The sequence below is a fragment of the Lampris incognitus genome, chromosome 17 (assembly GCF_029633865.1).
Source record: "Lampris incognitus isolate fLamInc1 chromosome 17, fLamInc1.hap2, whole genome shotgun sequence".
NCBI classification, from domain to species: domain Eukaryota; kingdom Metazoa; phylum Chordata; class Actinopteri; order Lampriformes; family Lampridae; genus Lampris; species Lampris incognitus.
In genome coordinates this window covers 25,140,964-25,158,080 of record NC_079227.1, presented here as the reverse complement: position 1 = coordinate 25,158,080, position 17,117 = coordinate 25,140,964, and the positions used below count along the sequence as shown (strand labels likewise).

The 17,117-nt window shown below is 47.6% G+C and overlaps 1 protein-coding gene across 1 annotated transcript in view; it reads right to left on the bottom strand.

The window, feature by feature from the left end:
- opn4b (opsin 4b) overlaps positions 1–12,418 on the bottom strand; it is a 40,341-nt gene extending 27,923 nt beyond the window's left edge. Inside the window, 5 exon segments of the mRNA XM_056296734.1 lie at positions 203–244; positions 247–329; positions 1,088–1,121; positions 1,124–1,223; positions 12,284–12,418. Coding sequence (XP_056152709.1) covers positions 203–244; positions 247–329; positions 1,088–1,121; positions 1,124–1,223; positions 12,284–12,418 — 394 coding nt within the window.
- Positions 12,419–17,117: the final 4,699 nt, after the last annotated feature.

Here is a 17,117-nt window from a genome sequence, read left to right as displayed (position 1 = left end):
AACTGATCCCTCCGGTATTGCAGATGTGCATGGATAAGTGCATGTGTGTGTGTGTTTATGTGCAAGTGTATGGAGAGGCATGTGCGTGTAAGTGTGTGCATGTGCATGTGCGTATTCTCATGCGGGCACATATCCATCCTATGTGTACTTTTGTGTGTGTGTAATAGCTTTCGATTAACACTTGCATATACAGTAGGGTCACCTTTCTCTCCAAAGATCCACCTCTTGTGCATGCTTGTGGTGAAGGTGCCTGGGTCACACACATCAGGAAGTCTGTGATGGCGAGGTTAATGATGAACATATTTGCTGGGGTACGCAAGCTCCGGCTCCTGTACACACACACACACACACACACACACACACACACACACACACACACACACACACACACACACACACACACACACACACACACACACACCATGTTAGGGAGGAGAGAAGAGAAAGAGGAAAATCAATTGATATTTGACTTGTCTAAGAGACCAGCTATCCAGACAAATACAGCTGCAGCATTGTTTTGCTGTTTTGCAGAGAAAGCCTGCATAGAGGTAGTATTGCAGAGACCACAATGCCAGCATTCATATGGCAGTATTTTAGCATTAAAGTATTGCAGAGAAAGTTTGAATAGACAACACAAAGACTGAAAGACAGATGAATGAACAGGGGAAAGCAACAAAAAAAACTGTGTGTGTGTGTGTGTGTGTGTGTGTGGTGGTGGTGGTGGTGGGGGGGGGGTAATTGTTTGAATCCTCACTGAACTGTAGTTCATAGCCAGAGGGAACAAGAAACAATTATTAGTGTGCATGAGCACAACTGTTTTGTCCTCTGCTGCATGAGATATTGTTTTAGATGTTCGGAAGTATGCATGTGTGTGTGTGAGTGTGTGTGTGTGTGTGCGTGCGTGCTTGTATGTGTGTGTGTGTGTGTGTGTGTGTACCCATTAAATCTATTCAGACTGCATTATGAAAAAAACAGCGCTTCTTAATCTCTTTCAAAGACCCCCCCATATATATATTTTTTTTTCCATCATAAAGGGACATTCCGCAGATTCCCGTTCTTTTTAATCGGCAGCCACCGTATCCACTACCTGCAGAACGCGTACATGACCAGGAAGTTCCCAGCATGCCTGTGATGCCAACGGCCAGGATGACGGCACCAATGGTGTAGTGGGCGTGGTCTGGGACATCCACTGTCGGGAAAGGATGTCTGGGAACGATGGATACCTAAGCAGTGAGAAAGAGGGAAAATAATTGGGCGGAGAGGACTATGTTAAATATTACTTTACTGATAGGGAGCTGCACCACTACATAGTCCATAGGCCTTTGCCACTTGGCTATTCTTGTCCCAGTGTAGCTCTAACAAATATCAAAGTTATCGTATTGTTGACAAGGAAGCTCAGTTGTTTCGTTTTTATTGAATAGAGCTAGCCAATGTATGGGGAAAAATTGGGCCCTTTTCTAAAAATGTCCAAATGTGAAAAGGGAGCGTGACTGGGACAGTCTGGGAACCCCTGCGATGGATTTCCTCCTCCTCCTGAAGATGTTCCTCAAATGGTATTTGGAGAGAAATGGAGTACTTGAAAACCTCTTCAGTGAGTAATTTCTTTCAACCCCGTGGAAGAAATGGTTCATCTTGCTGAAAGCAAGGTTAAGCAATGTTAAACTCTCTCTCTCCCCACCCACCCCCTTTTTTTCTCCCCAGTTGTACCTGGCCAATTACTCCACTCTTCCGAGCCGTCCCGGTCGCTGCTCCACTCCCTCTGCCAATCCGGGTGGGTGGGTGGGGGGGGGGCTGCAGACTACCATATGCGTTCTACAATACATGTGGAGTCACCAGCCGCTTCCTTTCACCTGGCAGTGAGGAGTTTCGCCAAGGAGACGCAGCGCGTGGGAGGATCACGCCAGTTCCCCCCGCCACCCCCCAAACAGGCGCTCCGACCGACCAGAGGAGGCGCTAGTGCAGCAACCAGGACACATACCCACACCCGGCTTCCCTCCCGCAGACACGGCCAATTGTGTCTGCAGGGACGCCGGAGTCCGACCAAGCGGAGGTAACACGGGGATTCGAACCGGCAGTCCCCGCGTTGGTAAACAACGGAACAGACCGCCACGCTACCTGGACGCCCACGGTTCAACTCTTGTGAGGCTGAAATACCGCAGAGGATTTATGTGATTGGAGCAAACAACTCCTGCCCTCCAGTAGCTGTATTCAGTCTGTCTGATATCCAGCGTTTCAGCAGCTCTGCTGGAGTGTTGCGTGTTATGGTGCTGACGTGGTTTACATGTCTGCAGAGCTCTGTGTTCAAACCGCGTTGCCGTCATTTCACCACCCCGACACTTAATGCTGTCTGACTGTAAGCTGCGTGCGCTCGGCTTTTTCTTAAAAAGTGCCCTGCTCCAAACCCTGATGTGCAGTCATGTATGAACACTTATCTGTATGGCTTCATCGTCCAGTCAAGCACGTGGTCGGACACAGACACAAACATAAACCCAGACGAAACCAGGGGACAGATCCACTGAACCACAAGACCGCCCCCGCCGCCGCCCCATCTAAATCTCTCTAGGCTATCTCAGTGTTCAGCCGAACTAACCCATTTCCTTTTATTAATCCAAGCCATCGTCCATGTGTGTGTTTAGTCTTCGTGCGCCTTACGTGCACGCACGCCCGTGCAGAAACATCTGTTTCCCACAGCCCACTTTTCCTCTGCGAAGTCACAGCCCGGTACTGCTGGAAAAAAGGGGGATGACAGCTGAATAGTAGCGTGAAGAGTGACGAGGAGGGGGGGGGGTTATGTAAGCAAATGAGTGAAGGGGTCATTAGCAGGTCTCCTGGAGAGATGTTGGGGACGCGTAGCGCAGCAGAGACAGCAGACAGGTGAACGCTTCTCGTTCACACGCGCACTAGAAGGGAGGCTTTGAATGTGGGATGCCAAGATGGGGGTTATGCGTGTGCGTGTGTGTGCGCGTGCGCGTGCGCGCGCGCGTGTGCGTGCGTGCGTGCGTAATACGGGGGAGACTGTCCAAGGGCAGTCAGATATCAGTGAAATGTAAACACACTTAAGTTGCCTTTGACTCTGTAACCGCTGAAGTGGTAAATCACACTCAAGGTCTGCCCTCCCCGCCCCCAGCCGACACACACACACACACACACACCCACACACACACACACATACACACACATACACACACACACACACATACACACTCCACCATTTCTCCCGTTCCATCCCTCCATCATTTCCCATCTGCCACACTTGCGCCGTGTCTCGCTCTCTCCTCCTCTCTCCTTGTTGCTTTTTTTTAAAATCACTTTTGCCCCCCCCCCTCAGTTTCCTCCCCCCTTCTCACACTCTATCTCGGTCTCCATCTTTACTTTCCCTTTTTCTTTCCCCGTTTCCTTCTCTCGTGTTGTGGTATATTTCCCAGCCGGAGCAGCTACAGGGCAGATGAATGCCAGTCACACAGGGGGGAGGGAGGGAGGGAGGAGGGGGGGGTCTTGAGTACCACTGGGTATGCAGCAAGCAAGCAGAGCACAGCATGGCCGGTTGGGCGTCTGCCCATTTGTTTGGGACGTACGCCGTAGGAAGGAAACACTACTCTAGTTGTTTTGGTGCATGTAAGCGTGTGTGTGTGTGGGGGGGGGGCTCTCTCTGCGCATGTGTGTGCCTGTGTGCAAGGACCACACCCGTGTTAACCAATTGCGTTCATACCTGTGTGGTGCAAATATGCGCGGCGTGTGTGCTCTGTGCACGTGTGTCCGTGCGCACACGTTTGCCTTTGTCAGCAGACAGCAACTCATTTAAATGTAAATGGCGCTGCAACTTTGTTGCACGCAGCAGCATGGGCCCAGCCTATTAGGAGATAGAAGACAAAAGACGAGTCAAGACGGGGGTAGGACAGAACGAAGGGAAGCGGGGACCCGGGGAGAGGGGGAGCGGGGGAGAGAGGCAGATCGGGGAAGGTAAGGGGGTGATTAGAACGTTCCTCATGGGTGTTGGTGAATCTAAAGATGAAGGAGCAGAAACCCATGCAGTCTGAAGAGCCTGTTAGATTTAATCACGCACGCACGCTTAATTGGATGCATGAATATGCAGCAGTGTGCCTGCACGGACACACCCATGCACGGGTTGTGGGTAGGCTGATGCAGCGATGAGAAAAAACAACGACTCGCACAAAGAGCAGCGTAAAGATCGACGATCTCTCTGCTACAATGCCAACGTCCAAAACCCACTTGGGCTATAAATACACACACAACTGCTGTATAGTGGTTATAACGTTGGTATATAACACAGTATGTAGTTGTGAGATGGATGGTAGGTGTATACTTCTGGTACATAGTGGGAGTACATATTTAACGGTATGATGGTTGGGGAGTCGTGGTATGTGGTATAGTGTATGGGCAATATAGTATGCAAGTAATATATAACGATCGCACGTATGTGTGTAATAATGATCGTAGGGGGCGCATGCGCATTGAGGTTAAATAATTTCTCCCATCGCCAGCCACAAAAACATGGCGCCCGTGTCTGAAACTTGAGCCTTCAGCACCTGTAGTATGCGCCCATTGGACAATATCCTAGGGGCCCGCTAAGCCAATGGGCCGATTGTCCTTAAACCACGTGAGCTTGGGGGCAGGGTTTCCATCCACATGACAATCCAACCGGGTCTTTATTGACCAGGACTGTATTATTATTATTATTGTTGTTATTATTATTATTATTATTATTGTGATGGACTGGCGGTCTGTCCAGGGTGCTTCCCCGCCTGCCGCCCAGTGACTGCTGGGATAGGCTGCAGCGTCCCCGCGACCCCGATTGGGATAAGCGGCTTGGATGGATGGATGGATGGATGGATGGATGGATGGACTGTGATGTCATCGGGCAGATCCCCTTCTATGCCTCGGATAGAAGGGGGCAAGAATACTCTAACGTCATATAATCAGTGATTAAAGTGGGCCGGAGCTACCCGGATCCCGACACCGGCACTTCCCCTCCTCCCCCAAGTCAATCGGAGCTGAGATCCGGCACTCTGTAGACAGGAGTAATTTCAACCTTTTTGTCACAGTAAAATTTAAAACAAAAAACATGATGCAGCCAATTCACAAGCATTACAAAAATAAATCGCAAATAAAGTCGTTCTTCTATTTTTATACTACTTTACTTTTTCTAAAAGTTTGAATGATATCGCGTCCTCACGTGACCCGCACCTGCCTGCTGTGTGGCTTCACCAGACTTGACATCAAAAGAGACTGGCTTCACACTCACGGGTCAGGGTCAGTTCACCGCACCAGGCAGACAAGACTCGAGAGAGCGTCAACCTGCTACCTGCACTATTATCTTGGATTGGGGGGCATAAAGAGTGAGTATCTTCAGTGTATTTCCAATAGTATTTCCAATAGTTTTGTCTAGCTCTGCTGTGGTTTTCATTCAAGCAACTAACGTTAGTGAACGTAACGTTCGCTAGCTAGCTAACTAGCTAGCTTCCACCCGGTAACGTTGCTAGCTAGTTGCTGACGTTGCTGGCTAGTTGTTTGAATGCTGCTAGGCAAGCTAACTATCGGTAGCGTCCGGTAACGTTACCGGTAGCTAGCTAGTTATGTTTGTCCAACCTTAGCTCTGGCCATGCAATATTTTCATTCAAATAACTAACTAGCTAGCAAACGTTAGCTACCGGTAGTATTGAGGCCGACTATCACTCCCGCACTTTTGCCCACCTCTCTAATACAGAGATCCCCCACTTACCAAATCCCACTTTAACCCCTGCATATAATATATGGTATAATATATGGTATAATAAATGGTATAATATATGGTATATGGTCCAATATATGGTATAATATATGGGCATAGGCTGTTGATTATTCAACCATAACAAGACTCTGTATAGTAGCGACATACCTGTTGTGGATACGTGCTTGCCTCTAGTGTGTGTGTGTGTGTGTGTGTGTGTGAGTGAGTGAGTGAGTGAGTGAGTGAGTGAGTGACGTCTGCAAGTGCTAAAAGCTGTTGTGTACCGGAGTCAAATTCCTTGTGTGCACTGGCACACTTGGCCAATAAAGTTGATTCCGATTCTGGTTCTGATTCCAATTCTGATTCTGATTCTGATTCTGATTCTGAATCAAGGTCAACATTAAGCAACCTAGACGTAAAGCTACAGTCCTGCAGATTGTCATTTTTATGCAACTTACTGACCCCTATCGTGCTCTGTGGTAATTGCACAAGTCCCTGAGGCCCAAGCTTGAAGTGGACGGTTGCCAGTTCTATTACATCACATGGTTGAATGCTGACCATTGACTTTGAGGTCTAGTTGCTGAAGTTGTGGTATCTTTTAGGAAAGGTCTCTCACGAGCCTGTTTTGCTTGTTTACGTCTCTTCTTCTTCAAACTTAAAGCTACCTGCCTTCTCCCACATTGGCCTGCAGAGCTGAACTTGCATATACGCCATATTGTTTTTCCCAGAGATAGCGCTACATGTGTTAATCATTAGATTGAGCAAGTGGAAAAACACTCGTGAACTGGATTCTCCTGCATTAGTTATTGTCTTCAGTGCGCCAACAACAGAATGAATCAAACAAAATGACATTCGTTCGCACTCCAGAGCTCAGAGAGGATGCCAGGTCCCATCTCCAGTAACTCCAGTAACTATTCTTTAAAACGGTTATTGCAAGTGTCTCAGTGAATTTACCAACCACTGAGATTATAACGTATATATTATGACTAATTGATGAATTAATTGATTATGACTAATGAGTATTGCAAGCTGTTCTCTTCTCTCACATGTGTTCTCTCTCTGAATGACGTCTTCTCCTTTCTTTTTCTGTGGCGTCATGTGAGTCTCCCTTGTGCGCATGCGCAGTCGGTTCTCCTCCCAGGTCTCCGTGGTGATGGTGGTAGCCACCTGGACGCTGCTTGGCCATCCCCCTCATCACATTTTTCTTTTTATATATCTTATAAATCCATATGATGATGCTGGTCACGTGGCTTGGGTCCTGGGCTGTGGTGTCCGGACACTGCCTGGCATCATGTGCATCATATTCTTCATAAATGTTACAAGTTCATTATAATTCTGTTTATCCTCCGTCAATGTTGTATTGTGTAAATTGTATAAACACAACATCCATTGCACGCTGTCCGTCTCGGGAGAGAGTTCCCTCCTCTGTTGCTCTCCTCTATCTTTCCTCCCTGTTACAGGGTTTTCTAGGGCAGTGGTTCTCAACCTTTTTGGGGTCCTGGACCCCCTGTGTATTTTTGATCTACCCTGAGGACCCCTCCACCTGATCTTGGGGGAGGGGGGTTGCAATTTGATAGAAACAGTAGAAACTGCATTTTAAATTGCATTATAGCATTTATTCACTCTTTGGGGCAAAAATAAGAGCTTTCAGTTGTAACTTAGATATAGTTAACAAAACAGAATTCTTATGCAGTAACTTTCAGATATATGTAACAAAACAGAATATGTAGATATAGTTAACAAAACAGAATTCTTATGCAGTAACTTTCAGATATATGTAACAAAACAGAATATGTATTCAGTAACTTTCAGATATATGTAACAACAGAATTTTTATGCAGTAACTTTTAACAATGCAAACGGGAGCGAGATCTCTTATTAAAATACAATAAATTACACTTGTGAAACAGATGTAATTAGAGAAAAAAGTCCTGTTACCCTTTATAGTTTAGGTAGATAAAGGTCTCAGTCACATTTTAGTAAAATAATCCTATTTCTATAAATGTCATAGGATCTTTTTTTTAAAGATATTTTATTTTCACTGACCCCTTGCAATTACACCACGGACCACTAGGGGTCCGCGGACCCCCGGTTGAGAAACACTGTGGGAGTTGCTCCTTATCCGACGAGAGGGTCTAAGGACAGGATGCTGTGTTGCTGTAAAGCCCCCCTGAGGCAAATTCGTGATACTGAGCTATACAAAGAGAATTGACGTGACTTGACTTATCGTGAGGTGCAGCTCGAAGTCGGTGGTCGTCTTCCTGGACGAGAGGAAAAGGGGACTCCTTTAGGTTCCAGCATCCAGAATAAAAGCCTGGATTGGTACACATGTTTGGGTTCAGGGCTTTCCCTCTTAGCGCAAAGCTCACCGCCACATGTCCTTCCCCTGAATGGACGCACTATGAAACACGGCTGTCATCTGTGACGTGGCTCGTTTACATTGGGGGCAGCTGAGCGTTAAATGCGCAGGCGTGGAAGAGTCCTGATAGGTCCTCAGCCGCCCAGGCCAGGTGTGTTCAGCTGTGTAGCCTCACTGCTACAAATTAAAACAAAGGATATCAGCGTAATGACAGCAAATGATGGGTTTTGTCTAAAATAAAACATGTGTATTTTTTTTATAAAACGGGACACCTACTGAAAGTGCACAAAGTAAATATAAAATTATGAAACTTGCTGAATCTGAAGTAGTTACACTCTGTACATACAGACTTGTCACTTCATATTGTAGCGAAATCGGGAGGCAACCACAGAAACTGTGGCGGCCGAGACGCGAACCCGTATCGCCCGCACCACAGGAGACATCGCTGACCGCTCGACTAAAGGGTCAGGCTCGTCAGCTAACGGCCAACGTGTCTACTTATCCATGCCCCTTACCAGGGGCGATTCTAGGATCAGAGCTTTAGGGGTGCTGAGCAGCCAGAGTGCTGGCCGGCCAGGCAAGATAAATTTAGGGGGGTGGATCAAACCATTTTCGAAGCATGGGGGGGTGCTGTATTTTTGTTGTTAAAATATTACGTTTAAACCATATACTGGATATGGTTTTGACATTCTTCAGCTTATTAAACATGGACATACAGTAAAAAATAAAAATTAAAAAATCTCTTCAATTTTAGGGGTGCTGGGGTTCAATTTAAGGGCGCTGCAGCACCCCCCAAAATGGGCTAGAAACGCCTATGCCCCTTACACTATATTGAATGATGAACAACGTGATGGTATCTGGGGATAAAACCATCAGCACTGGTTACACGTCATTTCCGTGTCGGTTTTAAGGACATCTCTCCCGCGCTGTTACCTATTCTCGTGTTTTATGGTAATTAAAATGCTATCGTAAAAACAGCCGAAACTCGGGGCGTCCCTGTAGTGTAGTGGTCTATTCCGTTGCCTACCAACACGGGGATCGCCGGTTCAAATCCCCGGCTTGGTCGGGCGTCCCTACAAACACAACTGGCCGTGTCTGCGTGTGGGGAGCCGGATGTGGGTATGTTTCCTGGTCGCTGCGCTAGTCTGGTCGGTCGGGGCGCCTGTTCAGAAGGGGGAACTGTGGGGGGGGTAATAGCGTGATCCTCCCACGTGCTATGTCTCCCTGGCGAAACTCCTCACAGTCAGGTGAAAAGAAGCAGCTGGCGACTCCACGTGTATCGGAGAAGGCATGTGATAGTCTGCAGCCCTCCCCTGGATCGGCAGAGGGGGTGGAGCGGAGACCAGCACGGCTCGAAAGAGTGGGGTAATTGGCCGAATACAATTGGGGAGGGAAATTAAAAAAAAGAAGAAGCCAAAACCACCGTCACTTTGAAAGTAAAATATTAAGGGATCTGTTTTTTTCCAATTGCCCCTTGGCTTAGTGTCATCGAGCTGCCCTAAAGAGCACCGCATTAACCACATAACTGATTATCTGCCCACTGACTCTGCCACACGCCAAACAAGTCATTAATCAACCCTTCAATCAGCTGGCTGATAAAGGGCTTTCTACAGCTTCAGACACAGGAAGGCCTGCTTACCCAGGCCGCTCTCTAATCCACAGCAGACGACTGAAAGCAAACGCTCACAAATGCCCACCGGCATGCTTCCACGTTCAAACACACGCGCGCGCACGCGCGGGCGCTTGCATGCCTGCTCTCCAACACACACATATAGACGCGCAGAGACACACTATTTCTCTCTAGGACACACTCGTATATCGGTGCAGGAAAGCACAAAGACACGCACGGCGTGTGTGTTTTCAGTGGACATAGATACAGCAATGAAAGTCCACAGGAGTCCTTCGGAAACATGCTCATTTGGTGTGTACGTGAGAATGCCAATGCAAAGACACGCGTTGGCTTAAAGAGAGGCTGAATTTGTGGCTCCCCAGTGGGTGATGATCAATTTAATTAATCATCAGATACAAACAAACAAACATACACACATACATACATACTTGTATGCATACGTGCATGCATACACTGCGGAATGAGTGAAAGATAGATAGAGAGGGAACGAGAGAAAGGCAAAGACGGACAGGCAACAGTGCGAGACAGAGAAATGGAGAGAGCAAGAGTGATAGTAAGAGGGAGTTCTCACAGGCTTTGAAGGAAAACCAAACCTTTTCACCCCGAGACCCCATCACTTGCAGTTAGGGTTGCCCTCAGGCACTTCTTCTTTTTTTCTTTAAAAAAAATTAGTTTCTCTAACAGGAGCCATGTACAACACAGCCGCTGGGCCAGAGTTCGCTTTAAAGCTAATTTACATCTGCTGTCCCTGGGACTGGCACTGACCCCCCCCCCCCCACACACACACACACACACCATGACAGCAAAACAACACAAGTTAGACCAAACCCGAGGTTAAAGCCTGCAGGGCCAGCCTTCAAAACAGAACCGTTTGCATTCGTGGACCCATACATCTACAGGTTCTCAAAGATTGTTATCCAACTTGTCTTCCTCACCTTTGTCCCCTGTAGAACACTGACTCTAACACGTTTTTACTACAGGACATTAACAACATTGTGTGTGCTCTAATTGGCTTGTTTCGCTACTGTTTACAGTGTAATGCGCTGTTTTACACATGTATACACAAAGACATGCAGTGTGTGCATGTTGTGCTCACTGTAAACCAACATCTCTCTCTCTCTCATTCTCCCCCCCCAGCCCCCCTCTCTTTCTTGCATGTTCTCTCTCTCTCTCTCTCTCTCTCTCTCTCTCTCTCTCTCTCTCTCTCTCTCTCTCTCTCTCTCTCTCTCTCTCTCTCTCTCTCTCTCTCTCTCTCTCTCTCTCTCTCTCTCTCTCTCTCTCATTCTCTCCCCCCAGCCCCCCTCTCTCTCTTGCATGTTCTCTCTCTCTCTCTCTCTCTCTCTCTCTCTCTCTCTCTCTCTCTCTCTCTCTCTCTCTCTCATTCTCTCTCCCATCTCTCATTTTTCTCTCTCCTCTCTATCTCTCACTCTCTATCATTCTCTTTCCTCCTCTTTCTCTTCTCTCTCTCTCATTTTTCTCTCTCTCCTCTCTCTCATTCTCTCCCCCCAGCCCCCCTCTCTCACATGTTCTCTCTCGCTCTCTCTCTCGCATTTTCTCTCTCCTCTCTCATTCTCTCTCCTCTATTTCTCTTCTCTCTCTCATTTTCTCTCTCTCCTCTCTCTCATTCTCTGTCCCATCTCTCGTTTTTCTATCTCCTCTCTATCTCTCACTCTCTATCATTCTCTTTCCCCCTCTTTCTGTCTCTCGCTCCTCTCTCTCTCTCTCTCTCTCTCTCTCTCTCTCTCTCTCTCTCTCTCTCTCTCTCTCTCTCTCTCTCTCTCTCTCTCTCTCTCATTTTATCTCTTCCCTCCCTCATTCCCTCTCTCATTCATCCCCTCTCTCGTTCTGTCACTCTCTCTCCCCCTCTCTCGTTCTCTGTTTGTTATTGACTTGCACAGCTAGACAGAGTTAGTTAAAGTGAGATAGAGAGACAGGGACGGGGAGACCAGGGAGGGAGAGGGAGAGAGATGTCTCCATCTGCGTTCATGCATGGCGCGTAACCGTTATTCTCCTGGGCATCGGGGCTGTTAATGACTCCCGGTCAGTGGGCAGTCTTGTGATGAATGGCCGAGGAAATGAGACGGGAACGAGTGCAGAAACCGACGTTCCTGACTGATGTTCATTTAATCGGGGTAATTGGCGCGCCGCGTAACGGCGGTGACAGATACGCAGCTGTCTCCCACAACCCATGTGCCGATAAACAGACACGCGGGATTTTCCCGCGTCTCCTCATTCAGGTATACAGTGCTGAATGAGCGGAGCGCGGGGCGCAGACGGGAAGCGTCGCCTCCTACCTCGCCATTCATTCAGAAGAAAGCGCCGCAGCGATTTCTACCCGCACACCGCACACAACTCGCAGAGGATCGAGTCGAGCAAACCATGACTGCGTTAAAGATATATATATATATATAAATAATAGTGAAATAAAAGAAAGCATGCACGCCGAACACTTCGTCAACTTTGTTTATTGGGTTGTCCCGCCCGGCGCTCACTCTTACCTTGCACAGCCTGGGTTACATTGCTCTCTACACAAACTGAGCCGAGGGTGGAGGATAGGGTCACTTACAGATGTGGCGAGCGGAGGCAGCTCCATCAGCCGGTGCGCACTCACGGCGCTGATGTTCCACGGCGCCCCGGTCCCAACGGCAGCGGTCGGCTCCGATGTGGGAATGCCCGGGCTGAGCAGTAGGCGAGAGTCCATCCCTATTACCACAATGGCCAGGGAGGGGGGGAAGAGAAGAAAAAAAAAGAAAAGAGAACGCGACCAAAAAACAATACTGTCAAATTCAGAGCTGAAGCCCGTGGCGAGGATGTTCCAAATAAGATGAGCCGTGCACCACCAAGGCAGATCTCTCTGCCTTGGTCCCACCGACCAAACATCATGACCCTCCTCCCCCATTCACTCACTCACACACACACACACACACACACACACACACACACACACGCACGCACACGCGCGCACACACACACACACACACACGCACACACAGCCTGCAAATCTGTGAGCGGTAGGAGTCTGCACGCCGATAAAGAAAGAAGCGACAGGCTGGAAATTGAGAGAGAAGAGAAGCTGAAGAAGATGAGGGAGATGACAGGAGCAAAAAGTGTCACCTATATGTAGAAAGTCATCTGAATGGCAGAACAACGCTCGTCCGCATGGCCGCACGCAAGTGGCAGACTCGGAGACACTCACGCGGTCGTGCAGACCCAGCGCGCGCACATGCACGCAGACGTGCGCGCAATACGAGCGCAGACCCACCGTCACCCATAAAGCGCAAGAGGAGAAAGAGGGAGAGCGCAAACCGAGATTGAGAGTGGAAGCCAATGAGACAGGGAGCGCAGCATCCTCTCAACCCCCTTCACTGCTCGCTGAGGTGGATGCACGCAAAAAATGCGGGGTTACGTGAAAAGAAGGAAAAAAACCCCACACCATGCAGCTCCTATACTGCTTTGTGTCGGTCAAGTCAACTTTGTCCGGCGTTGTCTTCAGTCAACACGCTACACGCTACGCACTACACACTACACACTATACACTATACACTACACACTACACACTACACACTATACACGCTTTAACAACTCCATCAGTCTAACAGGCACAGAGACGAGTAGCACTGCTCGCGAGGGAGCCGCAGCAGGTTCTGTTTTTGCCTAAAAGGATCTTAGCCATCGATAGGGGAAAGACGTTAATTCACATGCAGCATGCAGGGTCCTTCTTGCACGTCATGCATTTGAGAAATAAATACAAGTTGTCCAACTGCAGAGACAAGACACTACAACCCCAGGCCTCCAGGCGGCTACAGGTGAGCGATGTTTTGGATTCGGAGGTTTGTGCATGTATTTGTATTTCTTTTTTTGGGGGGGGGGGCATAGGGAGCATATTGCTGGGGAGACCAAAGAGGAATGGATTGGATCATTGTATACTAAGGATGGGTAGGAACGGATCCCTACTCTCTCATACAGAAACTCTAATGCCCCCCCCCCCGAAGAGGGTTTCACTGAATTGTTCCTCATCTGGATGGAGGGTCTCAGGACAGGGTCCACTGTGCATTGTTGTTAAGTGTGTTTACCTGTTTTTTGGGCAGCCTGATGGGAATACCACGTGAACGTAAAGCCTTCAGAGGCCATAGCTGTTGATTTAAGGCTATCCAAATAAACAGGACTCAACTTGAACGTTAGAGAGACGTAAAAAGAGCAAGAGTTATTCCCCCCTTTTGTTTAACCCAAGAGGGTCTTTCCGGACGTGCCACGTGTGCGGTTTTTGAACAAGACCCTGCTTCACATTAAAACAGTAAAACACGCTCACACCTGACAGCCCCCCAGCGTGAACCTCCATCTTTCCCTGCTGGCCACCGAGCAGCCCTTACTGGTGTAGCTGGGGATTGGGAAGTACACTGCGTCAGTGGTTGTCAAGAGAGGGGGAAACGGTCATTCCCCCTTTCCGCATTGTCCCCAGCCTGCAGGAGGGGTTGAACCTGCGAATTATTTGTAACAAACTCTCGAAATCTTTAGGGGCAGTGGTTCTCCATCAGGTCCTTGAGTAGTTTTTGTGCTCGTCCGGGTAGTTAAAGAGAGTCAGTCATGATGTTCAGCATGATCTACATACGTCATAGGGATTTCATCCTATCAGCAGCCATTATACTGAGCAGCCTTCTGTATGTCACTGAAACGCAGAAAAATTTGCAGAAAAATGGTCGTCTGTGATGTCACTGGTGGACAATCTGGGAATGTGAAAAGTAAAAAAACTGAACGGGGGGGGTAGCGTGATCCTCCCACGTGCTACGCCCCCCTGGCGAAACGCCTCACTGTCAGGGGAAAAGAAGCAGCTGGCGACTCCACATGTATCGGAGGAAGCATGTGGTAGTCTGCAGCCAGCTCTCCCCGGTTCCGGGAGGGGGTGAAGCAGCGACCTGGATGGCTCGGAAGAGTGGGGCAATTGGCCGGATAAAATTGGGGAGTAAAATGGGGAAAATGTAAAAAAAAAAAAAAAAAAGAAAAGAAAAGTAAAAAACGTACTTCCGGGTTTGAGCTGGTCATGTGTTAACTGGAGGGTCGCCAGTTCAATCCTCAGCTCCTTCTGGCAAAAAATGTCGAGGTGTCCCTGAATAAGACACCTAACCCCTAATTTCTCCCCATGAGCTGGTTGTCACCTTGATGCAGTCGATTTACATTGTATAGCAGAATGTAAATAACAATGCAGATGTTATAATGAGGGCCCACACATCGCTATTTTCTATTTATTTATTTATTTTGAAATGATTCACAAACGTGACATCACCAGGGACACTTTTCTGCACAATTTTGGCGGTGTTTCAGAGACACACGGAAGACTTCTCAGTATTATGGCTGCTGCTAATTTTGTTTTTTTTTCTCCCTACAGTACACACACACACACACACACACACACACACACACACACACACACACACACACACACACATTATATATATTTCTAAGTATACATACACACACATATAGATAGATAGATAGATAGATAGATAGATAGATAGATAGATAGATAGATAGATAGATAGATAGATAGATAGATAGATAGATAGATAGATAGATAGATAGATAGATAGATACTGCTCCTCATTTGTTGAGCACTTTTATCAACACCATTGATGGCTTCCGGGGGGAAGAACGCTATCTATCTATCTATCTATCTACCTATCTATCTATCTATCTATCTATCTATCTATCTATCTATCTATCTATCTATCTATCTATCTATCTATCTATCTATCTATCTATCTATCTATCTATCTATCTATCTATCTATCTATCTATCTATCTATCTATCTATCTATCTATCTATCTATCTATCTATCTATCTATCTATCTATCTATCTATCTATCTATCTATCTATCTATCTATCTATACACACACACACAGACACACATATATATACATATATATATATATATATATATACATATGAGGGTCCTACACAGTATCTTAGCTGTTCCTCTGACCACACGCATCTGGACAGAGACCTCAGATGTTGCTCCTGGGGGTCCCAGCCCCTAGTGCTCCTATTACCTTGGGGACTACTGTGGATTTCACCTTCCACATTTGAACTAGTTCTTCCTTCAGTCCTTGGTATTTCTCTAGCTTCTCATGATCTTTTTTTCCTGATGCTGCCGTCTTTCGGAATTGCTGTATCGATCACTACTGCTGTCTTCTGTTGCTTGTCAACTACCACAATGTCCGGTTGGTTAGCCAGCACCTGCTTGTCAGTCTGGAAGTTGAAGTCCCACAGGATCTTAGCTCTGCCATTCTCGACCACTTTTGACAATGTCTCCCATTTGGACATAGGGACTTCCAGTCTGTATTCAGGGCAGATGTTCCTGTACACTATCCCAGCCACTTAGTTATACCTTTCAGTGTACGCTTTCCCAGCTAACATTTTACACCCTGCTACTAAGTGCTGGACTGTCTCAGGGGTGTCTTTGCACAGCCTGCATCTTGGGTCTTGTTTGGTGTAGCAGACCCCTGCCTCAACCGATCTGATGCTGAGTGCCCGTCTGACAGTCAGAGCTGTGAGACTTTGTTTGGCAGTTTCCAGGGCCTCACCTATGGACATCTTGCTGTACTTCTTCAACCAGGGCCTGCCTTTCATCACCCCTTTCTGCACCACCGTTAACTGGCTAACATCTCTCTGTGCTGCTTTGATCTTGGCTTCCAGCCTTCTCTTCCATGGAGGGTACTGTTGGTGACCTGTTGGTGACCTGTTGGTGACCTGTTGGTGACCTGTTGGTGACCTGTGTTCTTAATCCTGTACCCAAGCATCTCCAGGATTACGGTTGCAATGGCATATACAGCTGAGATATTGTGTAAGGCTGTGTTCACATCCTCAAGCAGGCTTTGTGATGGTACTTTGTCAGTGAGTCGTGGAAGCCAAGCTGTCTTTAGTCTGGCCATGACTCTCATTTGAACCTAAGCAGTTTCTGCTGTCATGGCTGGTAGGATTGTTTCAGCTGATTGGGGTCTGTCCTCATCTCATAACTACTGGGTGGCCATTCAGGGTGCTAAATTGTATAGTCATCCTGTTGGAACCGCTCTATCTCAAGCTGTGACAGTAACTTCCTTCTATTGATGTTCAAACATTGAGCCACTAGCTGCTCCTGAGTCAGGGTGGAAGTAGTCTCCTACTGGTCCATAGTTCCCACATAGTCTACATATAGCCCCTCACCTTGGGTCTGCATTCCATCAGTCCTAGGTTCTCAGCCCTTGTCCACAAATTTCTTGTTCCTATAGCCCATCTCTCATCAGGTTGTCCTGACTCCCCAGCACCTGACATGGACCTTGTTAACCAGGGCAACGTCTGAGCCAGTATGACTCTATTCATGTTACTCTCACTCATATCTGAGGTAGCTGGCTTGTGTAGCATTAG